This window comes from Tamandua tetradactyla, chromosome 15 (assembly GCF_023851605.1).
Source record: "Tamandua tetradactyla isolate mTamTet1 chromosome 15, mTamTet1.pri, whole genome shotgun sequence".
Classification (NCBI taxonomy): Eukaryota; Metazoa; Chordata; class Mammalia; order Pilosa; family Myrmecophagidae; genus Tamandua; species Tamandua tetradactyla.
In genome coordinates this window covers 41,096,989-41,110,654 of record NC_135341.1, presented here as the reverse complement: position 1 = coordinate 41,110,654, position 13,666 = coordinate 41,096,989, and the positions used below count along the sequence as shown (strand labels likewise).

The following is a 13,666-nucleotide window of genomic DNA, read 5'->3' as shown; positions in this document are numbered from 1 at the left end:
CTTTTAAAAGCAGTCACTGTGGTCTCCTTTTGTTTATCTCTCAATACCTGTGTTGTATAAGACACTGGGGCCTAAGAATAAAAAGATGTGGCCCCCTGCCTTGTGGGAGCCTGTATTCCGCTGGAGAAGCAGAAGTCCAAGGAATCACAAAATAAACAAGGGATGATTGCTGTAACAGAGATATATACCAAAGTGTGGTAAAATGCTACAGGAAAGTGGGTCTCACTCTGCCTGGGGTGGGGGTGGGGGTCAGAGATGGCTTTACCAAGTAAAACGTAATTTTTGAGTAGAGACTTGATGAGTAGGATTTGCTTGTCAGGTCACAGTGGAAGAGAGAGGATTCCAGGCACAGGCAGTAGCTGTATTAGGCTAAACTGCTATAGAAGATGTCTCATCTGTTGGGATGGAGATGGAAGGTTAACAACTGATTTAAAAAGTTAAAGTTAAAGTAGGGACCCATAAAAGTGATAAATGAAACATAAGTACCTTAAACATTTTATCTTAGCTTAAAACATTTAATTCTACATTCACTTGTCAGTTTTTTTAAGTAGGGCCACAGACTTTTCTTTGTTTTCAGTTCTTGATTCCACATTGCTTTTCTGCATAAATTACATCTATGATGCTTTCCCTTTGAATCACTTTATAGACTTTGAGACTTTCAAAACAATCGGTGCAAAATACTGTATTTTTCTAGTCTTTTATAATTGTTATTCCTATACAGTTCGACAGCATTTTTGAAGCAATTTTTTAATTGAGTTATTCCAAAGCATTCAGCTTCATAGAAACAGCTTTTTGTTAGTCATGTTTCATTGGTTTATAAAATATATAATAATGGATATCAAGTACAGACAGATTTGGGAACTGTGTTAGTTTGCAAACTGTCAGAATACTATATACCCGAATTGGAATGGCTTTTAAAAAGGGGAGCTTAATAAATTACAAGTTTACAGTTCTAAGTCTATAAAAAATATCCAAACTAAGGCATAAAGAGAAAGATACCTTAACTCAAGAAAGGTCAGGAACACCTCTGTCGGCTGGGTAGTCATGTAGCTGGCATCTGCTGGTCTCTTGCTCCTGGGCTCTGCTGCTTTCAGCCTCTGTTCCTGTGGGTGATTCCCAATTTTCTCCCAATTTTCTTCTCTGGGACTGGCTTTCATCTCTTGACTTCCCTGGGCTCTGTCCAGGTTCTGGCTTGTTTAACATCTTATGGCGATCTCTGCTGGGCTCCAAGCATCTCCATACATCTGTATCTGTTCTCCAGGAGCCGGCATCTGTGGCTTCTGTCGTTTCAGTAGGCTCCTGTCATTTCTCCTCTCTCCAAAATGTTTCCTCTTTTAAAGGAGTTCAGTAAATTAATCAAGACCCACCTGAAATGAGTGGAGTCACATCTCCATGCAGTCCAAAGGTCACATCTTCCTGGAGATAATCTAATCCAAAGTTTCCAACCTATGTATTGAATCATGATTAAAAGAAACAGCTGCTCCCACAAGATTGGATCAGGATTAAAACATGGCTTTTCTAGAGTACATAATGCTTTCAAACCAGCACAGGAATGCTCACCTGAATATCAGGAAGTACACCGATCAACTAGTGGTTGCCAAAGTTCAAGAGCCATTGCCTGTGACTTTTGGTTGTGAGGGTTCAGTTGAAATGCCTTACAGAGGAAATGCAGAGCACTGGTTAACTACTGAGTTCATTAAAAGAAGGCTAGTTGAGGGAATTTCTTCAGTATTTACAGTTTGGAATTCATAGAGTGACTAGAGATGAGACCACAGAGTTAAGTTGGGGCTGCCAGATTCCAGAACTGCTTAGAATGTGCAAAGATTTCATTTTTTAGATTATAAAGAACCACTGAAGATTTTTGAGGAGGTAGAAGACAGGACATGTTAGCTAATTGTTGGCCAGGGATGGTGGGAATAGGACTACAGAAGAGAAAAGAGATGTTAAAGGTGATTTAGGACTTGACAGTTAATAAAATATAAGGGAAAGAAAGGCTCCGAGAGGAATCTCAGGTTTCAGTTGAGGACAGCAGAACCTCTGAGATAATAAGTCAGGAATGACCAAAGGAATGATAGATTTGTGGGGGAATAGAGGAGTTCTGTTTGGAACACACCAGTGTAATCTGCTTTTAGCTAAGGGTTAGAGATACTGACTGTTGTATTTTCCTTTCTGTGGACAATCAACTTGACAGGTAATATTTTATTAATTTTAAAAACTTCTCCCATAGGCAGATCAGCGATTTGTATGGAATGGTCATCTTCTAAGAGAACTTTCTGCTCAGCCAGAGGTAATGTAATGCACACTAAATAAAGTTTGCTTACTTGTTACAGTTAAGTTTTAATTGAATACATATTATAAAATGACTACCTAGTCACCATGGATTTAACCCTAATCGTGACATAAACTTTGGTCAGGTCTACCTTCACATTGTGCCAGGTTGAAGAAGCGTAATTATTTTAATCTGATCTCCTAAAGCATCCTTAAGTAAAAATACATTACTTTCTGTAAGAGGGACAGAATGTTTCTCAGTGGAGAAATGAGGCGCCAGAGCCAAGTTCCTCAGCGGAGCTTAAGAGCTGTGCTTTTGCCTTCCTAAGGGGCTATAACTCCCTTCAGCTACCTTGAAGAGACATGCATAAACCTCATTTTCCTCTGTTCTTTGCTTGTACAAATGAGGTATAAACAAGGAGGTACAGATAGGGAAACACAAAATATTGAATCTAGAAAACACTTGCCTAATGCTTTATTTCTTGTTGTTTGTTTTGTTTATTTTGGAAAAGTAGCTTGAGCTGAAACAGTTAGCACAGGTATATCTTTTCCATGGAGGAGTGAAGTTGTTGCAGGCAAAGACTGAAAACGAGGGAGGTAAACCTTCTGCAACTTCATGTAGTTTTATTAGTGTTCCAAAGTTTGAATTTTCAAGCCCAAATGTTTGCAATACATACTTAAAAATTTTAATTAAAAAGCAGTTATATTGGAGGAATTTCTTTTAAAATTTAAAGCCACCCATAAGCTTAACTATGTTATATTTGCATATTACCTTCTTGTATGTAAATATTCTTAATATAGTGCTTATTTTGTTTAATTTTTAAGTTTTCCTAAATATACTATATATCTTCATTTCAGGTCCATCGGTTTGCTCTTCCAGTGCTACATGGCTGTATCCTTATGTAATATTGCTCTTTAATTTTCTGAAGTTTTCTTAGTCTTCATTTAAATTTTATTATAAGGCAGATTTAGAGACATTCTCAGATTTGGCATAAGGAGAACATTTCAGTATTAGTAGAAATTGCTATTGATTAAAAAGTCATTAATGTAAAATCAGGCTACTCGTTGCAAACCACCATTGGTTTGTTTTGTTTGTTGTTTTTTCATGTTCACAACAGCTTTATTATTTTTTTATTTTTATTTTGTGCAGGTATTTATTTTTAATTAATTTTTGTTTTTGGAGAAATCGTCACACATACTTTCTATGCATGGTGCACAATCAATGGCTCACATATCATCACATAGTTGTGTATTCATTACCATGATCATTTTTTAGAACATTTGCGTCACTCCAGAAGAAGAAATAAAAAGAAAAAAGAAAAAACTCATACATACCATACACCTTACCCCTCCCTCTCATTGACACACCTCACCCCCCCATTGACCACTAGTGTTTCTACCTACCCAATTTATTTTACCCTTTGTCCCCCCTATTATTTATTTATTTCTGTCCTTGTTTTTTTTTACTCATCTGTCCATACCCTGGATATAAGGAGCCTCAGACACAAGGTTCTCACAATCACAGACAGTCACATTGTAAATGTTTATATCTTTATACAGTCGTCTTCAAGAATCTAGGTTACTGGAACACAGCTCAGCAGTTTCAGATACTTCCGTCTAGCCACTCCAGTACACCATAAACTAAGAAGGCAATATCTATTTAATGCATAAGAATAACCTCCAAGGTAACCTCTCAACTCTGCTTGAAATCTCTCAGCTACTACAACTTTATTTTGTCACTTCTCTCTTTCCCCTTTTGGTCAAAAAGTCTTTCTCAGTCTCTTGTGCCGGGGCCTGGCTTATCAGGCTTTCTGTCCCATGTTGCCAGGGAGATGTCCACCCCTGGGAGTTAAATCCCATGTAGGAGGGAAGGCAGTGAGTTCACATGCTGAGTTGGCTTAGAGAGAGAGGCAACATTTGAGCAAGAGAAAAAGTTCTTTGGGAGTGGCTTTTAGGCTTAAGTCTAACTAGGCATTAGCCTATCTTTTGCAGGAATAAGTTTCAAAGGGGTGAACCCCAAGATTGAGGGCTTGGCCTGTTGATTTGGTTGTCCTTACTGTTTGTAAGAATATTAGAAATTCTCCAAATGGGGAAATTGAATACTTCCTCCTTTCTTCCCATTCCTCCACGGGGACTTTGCAGATACTTCTTTATTCACTGCCCAGATTGCTCTGGGATTTGTCGGGGCGTTACACTAACCTGTACAAACCAACAAATTCTCACTCCCTATTCAAGATTCCCTACACTTATGGTGTTCAACTAAACTGACCATACAACTTAAATTAGGAAATGTACTTCCAAAAATGCCAATTTTGCATGAAATAAACATCTCTCCCTTTAGTCTCACCCAGAAGTTGAGGTTTTAAAATATGGGCAATGTCACCCTTTACCCAGTCTTCTAGTATATCTTAGTCCTATCCAGATCAGCTTCATTCATATCTCTAGTTGAAGTCTGATCCCTTTTTCAACTTCTTAAACAGTTCCTGTATGGGGTACTCCTCATTTTCACCAACATTGGTTTTTTTTTTGGCATGGGCAGGCACCGGGAATCATGGCAGGCGAGAATTCTGCCACTGAGCCACCATTGCACTGCCCACCAACTTTGTTTTTTTGAAGAATAAACTCTTCAAACAAATTATTCTCTCTTTGTTCAAGAATAATGGGGTTGATGGTATCAAGAGAAGGAGTATAATAAACTATATTTGGCCTTTATTAGCCTTTTGATTTTATCTTACATCAATAAATTAAACGAGAATATTTTGAACCTGACTGTTGAAATGAAAACCTTCCTCAGTAAGTATAAAAGTCAGACTCAGAAACTAGGGTAGAGAGGAAAATTACAATTAAAAAAGACATTTGTCATTTGAAATAGCCATGGGAAAATGAAAATAAATGGAATACAAAGAATAATGCCTAGGAAGAATATTGAAGTACAAGTATAGGATGAGTAATGATCATCTAATTGTAAATTTATTTTTAAAACATGTCTTCATTATAGACCTCATGATAAAAAGAAGGAAACAAGGTGAGCTTATTATTGAAAGATAGAACAATATATGATGATGAGTGCTTGTAATCAGGGCTGTGTCCCACAAAAACTGAGTATATGCCGCAAGTAGCTTACTAACATAACAGCTTGTGATTTGTTCTTAGGAGGGATATAGGGATTATGAGGACATTATGAGGAGATAGTTAGAAATGGTTAAAGCCTAGGAAGGCAAATCTTACCAAGTAAAGAAATAGAAAGGACAGCTTAGTTGAAGTAATCCCACGTTTCCATATTGTTCTTTATTCCCAAAATACCTCTTTTTCTTTCTCTTCCTTTCTCTACCTTTCCCCTTTTCTTTCCATTTTTTCATTTTAAGTGGACAATTCCTTGACATTAAGCACCTTGACAATATTGTACAACTTTCACAACTATTTCCAGGCTATTTTCATTAACCGAAACTAAAACTCATAGTCATTTAGCAATAATTGCCTGGTACCACAACTGCCAGGGTACCACCCCTGATAACCACTGTTCTGCTTTCTGTGTATTTCATATAAGAGAAATCATACAATATTTCTATGAATTTGCGTATTCTGTGTATTTCATATAAGAGAAATCATTTAGCCTTTCATATCTTGCTTATTTCACTCTAACACGATGTGTTCATTGTTTATCTGTGTAGTAGCATGTTCCAACATCTAGCCTTCACTTCTCTTTATGGCTGAATAATAATGTATTATATAGTAGGCCCCATTTGTTTTCCTGTTCATCTGTTGATGGACTCTTGGATTGCTATCACTTTTTTTTTTTTTTTTTTATATTTCAGGTGCAGCTTCATTCAGTGTTCCAACATAGTTACATTAGACTTAGGTATTATTGTGCTGTCCATTTTTGAGTTTTTGTATCTAGTCCTGTTGCACAGTCTGTATCCCTTCAGCTCCAGTTACCCATTATCTTACCCTGTTTCTAACTCCTGCTGGTCTCTGTTACCAATGATATATTCCAAGCTGATTCTCGAATGTCGGTTCACATCAGTGAGACCATACAGTATTTGTCCTTTAGTTTTTGGCTAGACTCACTCAGCATAATGTTCTCTAGGTCCATCCATGTTCTTACATGCTTCATAAGTTTAGTCTGTCTTAAAGCTGCATAATATTCCATCGTAGGTATACGCCACAGTTTGTTTAGCCACTCCTCTGTTGATGGACATTTTGGCTGTTTCCATCTCTTTGCAATTGTAGATAATGCTGCTATAAACACTGGTGTGGAAATGTCCGTCTGTGTCTTTGCCCTTAAGTCCTTTGAGTAGATACCTAGCAGTGGTATTGCTGGGTTGTAATCCATTCTGCCAGTCTATGTCTTTTGATTGGGAAATTCAGTCCATTAAATTTTAGTGTTATTACTGTTTGGATAATATTTTCCTCTACCATTTTGGCTTTTGTATTATATATATCATATCTGATTTTCCTTCTTTCTACACTTTACTCCATACCTCTCTCTTCTGTCTTTTCGTATCTGACTCTAGTGCTCCCTTTAGTATTTCTTGTAGAGCTGGTCTCTTGGTCACAAATTCTCTCAGTGACTTTTTGTCTATAAATGTTTTAATTTCTCCTTCATTTTTGAAGGACAATTTTGCTGAATATAGAAGTCTTGGTTGGCAGTTTTTCTCTTTTAGTAATTTAAATATATCATCCCACTGTCTTCTAGCTTCCATGGTTTCTGCTGAGAAATCTACACATAGTCTTATTGGGTTTCCCTTGTATGTGACAGATTGTTTTTCTCTTGCTGCTTTCAAGATCCTCTCTTTCTCTTTGACCTCTGACATTCTAACTAGTAAGTGTCTTGGAGAACGCCTATTTGGGTCTAATCTTTTTGGGGTGCACTGCACTTCTTGGATCTGTAAATTTAGGTCTTTCATAAGAGTTGGGAAATTTTCAGTGATAATTTCTTCCATTAGTTTTTCTCCTCCTTTTCCCTTCTCTTCTCCTTCCGGGACACCCACAACACGTATATTTGTGCGCTTCATATTGTCATTCAGTTCCCTGATCCCCTGCTCAAGTTTTTCCATTCTTTTCCCTAAAGTTTCTGTTTCTTTTTGGAATTCAGATGTTCCATCCTCCAGTTCACTAATTGTAGCTTCTGTCTCTTTAGATCTACCCTTGTAAGTATCCATTGTTTTTTCCATTTTTTCTTCTTTGTCCTTCACTCCCATAAGTTCTCTGATTTGTTTTTTCAGATTTTCTATTTCTTCTTTTTGTTCAGCCCATGTCTTCTTCGTGTCCTCCCTCAATTTATTGATTTGGTTTTTGAAGAGTTTTTCCATTTCTGTTCGTATATTCAGCATTAGTTGTCTCAGCTCCTGTATCTCATTTGAACTATTGGTTTGTTCCCCCACTGGGCCATATCTTCAGTTTTCCGAGCGTGATCCATTATTTTCTGCTGGTGTCTGGGCATTTGATCAGATTTCACTGGGTGTGGGACCCAGCTGGTTGAAAAGTTTTTCTGTGAAATCTCTGGGCTCTGTTTTTCTTTTCCTGCCCAGTAGGTGGCGCTCGTGGCGCTCGTCTGTCTGCGGGTCCCACCAGTAAAAGATGCTGTGGCTCCTTTAACTTGCCAATCCGAATCTCGGAGTCGGCCCGGGAAACTGCATGTGGAGGGGGGGTCGCCAGCCGCCACGGCTTGTGGGAGTGCCGGTCCAAATTGCCCAGCTGGCCCGAGACGCCAAGCGTGGCGGGAGGGCCCCACTATCCAATGTTCCCAGTCAGACCGGGGAGCCACGTGCGTGGGGGGGACCCCAGTCGCCAGCTGCCCTGGCCGGGAAAACGCGCGCCCCTCGGGTATCTCACCGCAGCGGATTCTCCCTGCCCGTTCAGCCGTTCCAGAGTGGGGTACGCTGTCTTTTGGTCTCTGTCGTGGCTCCGGGAGCTGTTTCGTATTGTTTCTGTTTCTTTAGTTGCTGTTCTGGAGGAGGAACTAAGGCCCGCGCGTCTTACTAAGCCGCCATCTTCTCCGGAAGTCCCGGATTGCTATCACTTTTGACTATTCTGAATAATACTGCCTCTTTTTCGTATTTAGTTGATTTTTTTGTATTGTACCACTTTGATTCCCTTCTTCTTTCCTTTTCTCTATATTTTTTAGTTATTTTCTTAGTGGTTACCTTTGTAAGTACAATGAACTTGTTAAACTAATAACAATCTAGTTCCAGTAGAACCAACCTAGTTCTAGCAGATACAAACTTTTTGCTCCAAATATCTCAATTTCTCCCCTGTTATATTGCTGTTGTCTCAGATTACATCTTTATACATTGTCTGCTCATCAACATAGTTTTATAAAATGTTGGCACATTTGCCTGTTAAGTCTTATGAAGGAGAAAGCAGTTATAAGCCTTTAGTACAATAATACAAGATTTTTTATTTACTTGTGAAGTTATCTTTACCAGTGTTGCTTATTTCTTGTTATGGCTTTAATTTACTGTGTGGTGTCCTTTTATTTCAGCCTGAAAACCTCCCTTTAATCACATCTTATAGGGCAGGTATTCTGATAATGAACTCTTTTTGCTTTTGTTTATCAGCAAATGTTCTCATTTCTCCCTTATTTTTTAAAGATCATTTTGCCAGATATAGAATTCTGGCTGAAATGTTTTGATGTTTTTTTTTCTTTTTGACCTTTGAATATGCCATCCCACTGTCTTTTGGGCTCCATGGTTTCTGATGGCAAATCTGCGTTAATCTTATTGGGGCATTTTTATATGTGACTGGTCACTTATCACTGCTTTCAAATCCTCTCTTTATCTTTGAATTTTGACAATTTTGCTTTAATGTGTCCTGGTGTAGACATTTTAGAGTTTGTCCTGCTTGGAGTTTGTTGGACTTCCTAGATGTGTATAGTCATGTCTTTCATCAGATTGAGAAAGTTTTCGGCCATTATTTCTTCAAATGCTTTTTCTGCCCCTTTTTTCTCTCTCTTGCTCTTCTGGGATTCCAATGATGTGTATGTTGTGCTTGATGATGTCCTTCCCACATGTCTCTCAGGCTCTGTTAATTTTTATTCATTATTTTTTCTATCTCCAATCACACTGGATAATTTTTATTGTCTTATCTTGAAGTTCACTGACCTTTTTTTCTGCCTTTTCAAATCTGCTGTTGAATCTAATGAGTTCTTCATTTCAGTTACTCTTTTGCAGCTCCAAGATTTGTTTGGTCCCTTTGTATAACTTCCACCTCTTTATTTTATGCAATGTTTTTCTAATTTCTTTTAGTTCTATGTATATGGGTTCCTTAAGTTCACTGAAGGTATTTAAGATAGTTGATTTAAAGTCTTTCACTAAAAGTTCCAATGTATGAACTTCCTCAGGGAGGGTTGTTGGCAAATACTTTTTTTCCTGTGAATGAGCCGTACTTTCCTCCTTCTGTATGTTTTTTTTCTTGTAATTTTATATTGAAAATTGAATATTTAAGTTGTAATTCTGGAAATCTAATTCTCTATCTCCTCTTAAGTTGCAAGGGTTTGTTTTTTTGTTTTGGTGGTAGTGGCTGTCATTATTGTTTATGGCTGGAGATGTCAATTTGGACTTTTGCAAACATACAAAGAATGGAAATTGTCAAAAGGAGAAGGAAAAAAGAAGCATGTACTACCTCGTTAGGAAGTTATTGCTGCTTTTCCCTGAAGGTGATTGGTACAATGGCTGCCTTCGAGCCAGGCCCCTAGCAATCTAAAGTATCTGATCCCAGGTAGTTATCAGTAATCAGACCACACTCCCCCAGATTGTGGAGAGGTAGGCCTTTGTTTTCCACCCTGGGCCCAGGGAGTTGTAACACTAGGAGCCCAGGCTCTAGTGCCCACTGCTGCCTGCTATGTAGTTGGGGGATGAAGGATGTTAGCTGCTACAGGGATGGTGAAATTCACCAGTATTAACTGCAGTTTACCAGCCTCTTCCTCCAGCTCTTCCCTGGATCCTGGATCCTTGGATACATTTCCAGTGTTTCACTAGACTCTAGAGTTCCAAAATAATGTATTCTGACAGTTTCTACCAGTTCAATAGTTGTTTTGGTGAGGGAACTGATTCTTGGAGCATCCTACTCTACCTTCTTAACACAATCCTCCCCCAGAGTACTTTTGTGTTGTTTTGTATTAGGTGGGATAATACAGTACTGTATATTTTTAAATCTGTGTTACAGATTAATTAAATTTGAAATATGTGTTTGTTTATTGTGTTAACATGATCTCAAATTATTGTACTTATTATACTTGAAGAAAAACTGACAAGTAACAGAAGAAATATTTTCCGCTGCTGTGAGGGAATAAAAAAATCTCACGATGAAAGCTCCTTTATCCTGTCTTTGTTTTTGTCTTTTTCATTTTCTCCCTGGAGTTTTCCATGCTCTCCTAAAGATAAACTAAGAACAAATGTGTTTAGGTAGTGCTTTTAGGGATTTGTATTAAAAGCAGTCCTCTGTCATCTTAAATGTTCTAAAACATACCAATTTGAATTAGCCTTCAGATTTTCAGGGCATAAAAGATATGCAATTAAGAGTACCTAGAATATGATCTAACACATTTATGATAAATTTACAGCATGATAGGAATACCTTCAACTTTCAGATTACTTCTTAGTAAAAATGATACATCACGTCGATCATTTTTTATACCAACTTCTTAAAAGCATTCAAAAAACATTCACGTCTTCTAATTGCCGTGAAGGAATTTGAGATTTTTTATTTCTTCTATATTTTCTGAATTCTTTGAAGTGTGTATGTGTGTATATATATTTGTCTTGTAATCAGGGGAAGATGATTCATAAGGCAGTCAGTTATATTCCCTGCTAAACTTAGTGCTGAAGGGCAGGCTCATGCCTTATTCATGTTTGTGCCCTTGCTCAAAATAGATGGTTAGGTGAGTGGATGAGTAAATACTCCACAGATTCTTGCCTAGTGTTGAGGCTTTTAAAGAAGAGCAAACTGGAAGCTCAAGATAAGCTGTTAAGTCTGATGATACCAAGTGTCATCATTAAGAACTTGTATTGGTAATGTCAGTCAGTACCACCATTTTGAAAATTTGGCATTACTTCTGAATTTGTTGGCACTTCTAGTATATTGAATACATTTATATTAGGTTTAGTGAGGTATGTTCACAGCACCACTGTTAGAAGAAAAATATAAGCAATACAAGTTCCCTCAGCGGAAAAATTAGATCTCTTGTAGTGTCTCCCCTCCATAGACTACACAGCACTAAAGAGAATAAACTACTGCTCTAGGCAGTAAGAATGAACCTTAGAAACTTAATATGGTGGAGGTGGGGATCAAGGGCTTGAAGTTTATGAATAACATGGTACAATTTTTATAATCCACACACTAGAGAATAGTTGTTACTTATGAGTGGGGAGGCAGTTAGATGAAATGGAGGAGGAAAAGATAAATGGATTCAGGTGTTGGTACTGTTCTGATTCTTAGGTTGGATGATAGCTTCACAGATATTTATTTTATTATGCTATTATGCTTTATGATAGATGAATCAAATTACATTAAGAAAAAATGCTACATATAGAAAGCAACCCATGGGGCAAACCCAAACAAATGAAGAAGTAAAAAAGGTAAGCCTATTGAAACAATGAAATAAATCTCTTTATATCATACCCACCAGTCTGCAAACATTAACAGACAATATCAAATGTTGGTAAGGATGAGAAGCCAAAGTAATCCTCAAGACAATTTGGCATTTCCTAATAAAATGAGATGACTGTACTCTGACTCTGTGACCCAGCAGTACTGATCCTTCATTAGAGACACAATCACATATTTATGTGCAGAGATGTTTGTTGTAAACCTCTATAATAACAAAAACTGGAAATGAATTATGTCCATGTTCAGTAGAATAGAAAAACTGTAGTATTCATACAGTGGAATATTATACAGCCATAGCAGCAAATGAAACTCATGAATATAATGTTGAACAAATAAAGCAAACGAAAAGAATACATATAATTCCTTTTATAAAGGACCTTTCAAAAAGACAGGTAAAAAACTGTTCAAACTAAACACTGAATTATTTAATGGCAAAACTAGAAAGACAAGCTAGAGTATAATGAACTGAGTGGATAGTGGTTACCTCTTGGAAGGCAGTAAGGGAGCCAGACAGAGGGTTACCTAGGTGTTTTTGTAATTTTTATTCTTTTTAAATGTATTTATACATTATATAATCTTCTCTGTTTATTATATTTCTCAATAAAGACATTTTAATGTAAGAGGTATATAGACTCCAAAGACTTGTGCGGCTGTTTCTCTAGGAATGAAATGGACAGGTCAGCCTTTAGAATTAGTTACATTATTGAATGGTATTGTCTTACAGCATATGCTCTAATGAGTAGTTAAGGAAATAGTTTTATATTAAAAGCTTTTGGAGAGAGTCTGTTTTTCATATTTAAGTTCACTTTTACTATTTCAAGGAAAAAATGTTAAAATATTTCTGTTTTTGGATAATCTTTTTTTTTTTTTTTAGTTTTTTTTTATTAATTAAAAAAAGAATTAACAAAACAATTAGAAATCATTCCATTCTACATGTACAATCAGTAATTCTTAATAACATCACATAGTTGCATATTCATCATTTCTTAGTACATTTGCATCGATTTAGAAAAAGAAATAAAAAGACAACAGAATAAGAATTAAAACATTAATAGAAAGAAAAAAAAAAACCCTAGCCCTCACATGCAGCTTCATTCAGTGTTTTAACATAATTGCATTACAATTGGGTAGTATTGTGCTGTCCATTTCTGAGTTTTTATATCCAGTCCCGTTGTACAGTCTGTATCCCTTCAGCTCCAATTACCCCTTCTCTCTCTTTTTTTTTTTTTAATTAACGGAAAAAAAGAAATTAACCCAACATTTAGAAATCATACCATTCTACATATGCAATCAGTAATTCTTAACATCATCACATAGATGCATGATCATCAATTCTTAGTACATTTGCATCGGTTTAGAAGAACTAGCAACATAACCGAAAAAGATATAGAATGTTAATATAGAGACAAAAATAAAAGTAATAATAGTAAAGTCAAAACAAAACAAAACAAAACAAAACAAAAACCAATAGCTCAGATGCAGCTTCATTCAGTGTTTTAACAAGATTACTTTACAATTAGGTATTATTGTGCTGTCCATTTTTGAGTTTTTGTATCTAGTCCTGTTGCAGAGTCTGTATCCCTTGAACTCCAATTGCCCATTATCTTACCCTGTTTCTACCTCCTGCTGGACTCTGTTACCAATGACATATTCCAAATTTATTCTCGAATGTCTGTTCACATCAGTGGGACCATACGGTATTTGTCCTTTAGTTTTTGGCTAGACTCACTCAGCATAATGTTCTCTAGGTCCATCCATGTTATTACATGCTTCATAAGTTTATCCTGTC

General features: G+C 36.8%; 1 protein-coding gene across 1 annotated transcript in view; it reads left to right on the top strand.

Annotated features, from left to right (window-relative positions):
- The window catches only part of SACM1L (SAC1 like phosphatidylinositide phosphatase), a 98,462-nt gene that overhangs the window by 56,996 nt on the left and 27,800 nt on the right, over positions 1-13,666 (top strand). The window contains exons 6-7 of the mRNA XM_077129568.1: positions 2,228-2,287; positions 3,127-3,160. Of these exons, the coding sequence (XP_076985683.1) occupies positions 2,228-2,287; positions 3,127-3,160 (94 nt within the window). The remainder of the gene's footprint in view (positions 1-2,227; positions 2,288-3,126; positions 3,161-13,666) is intronic.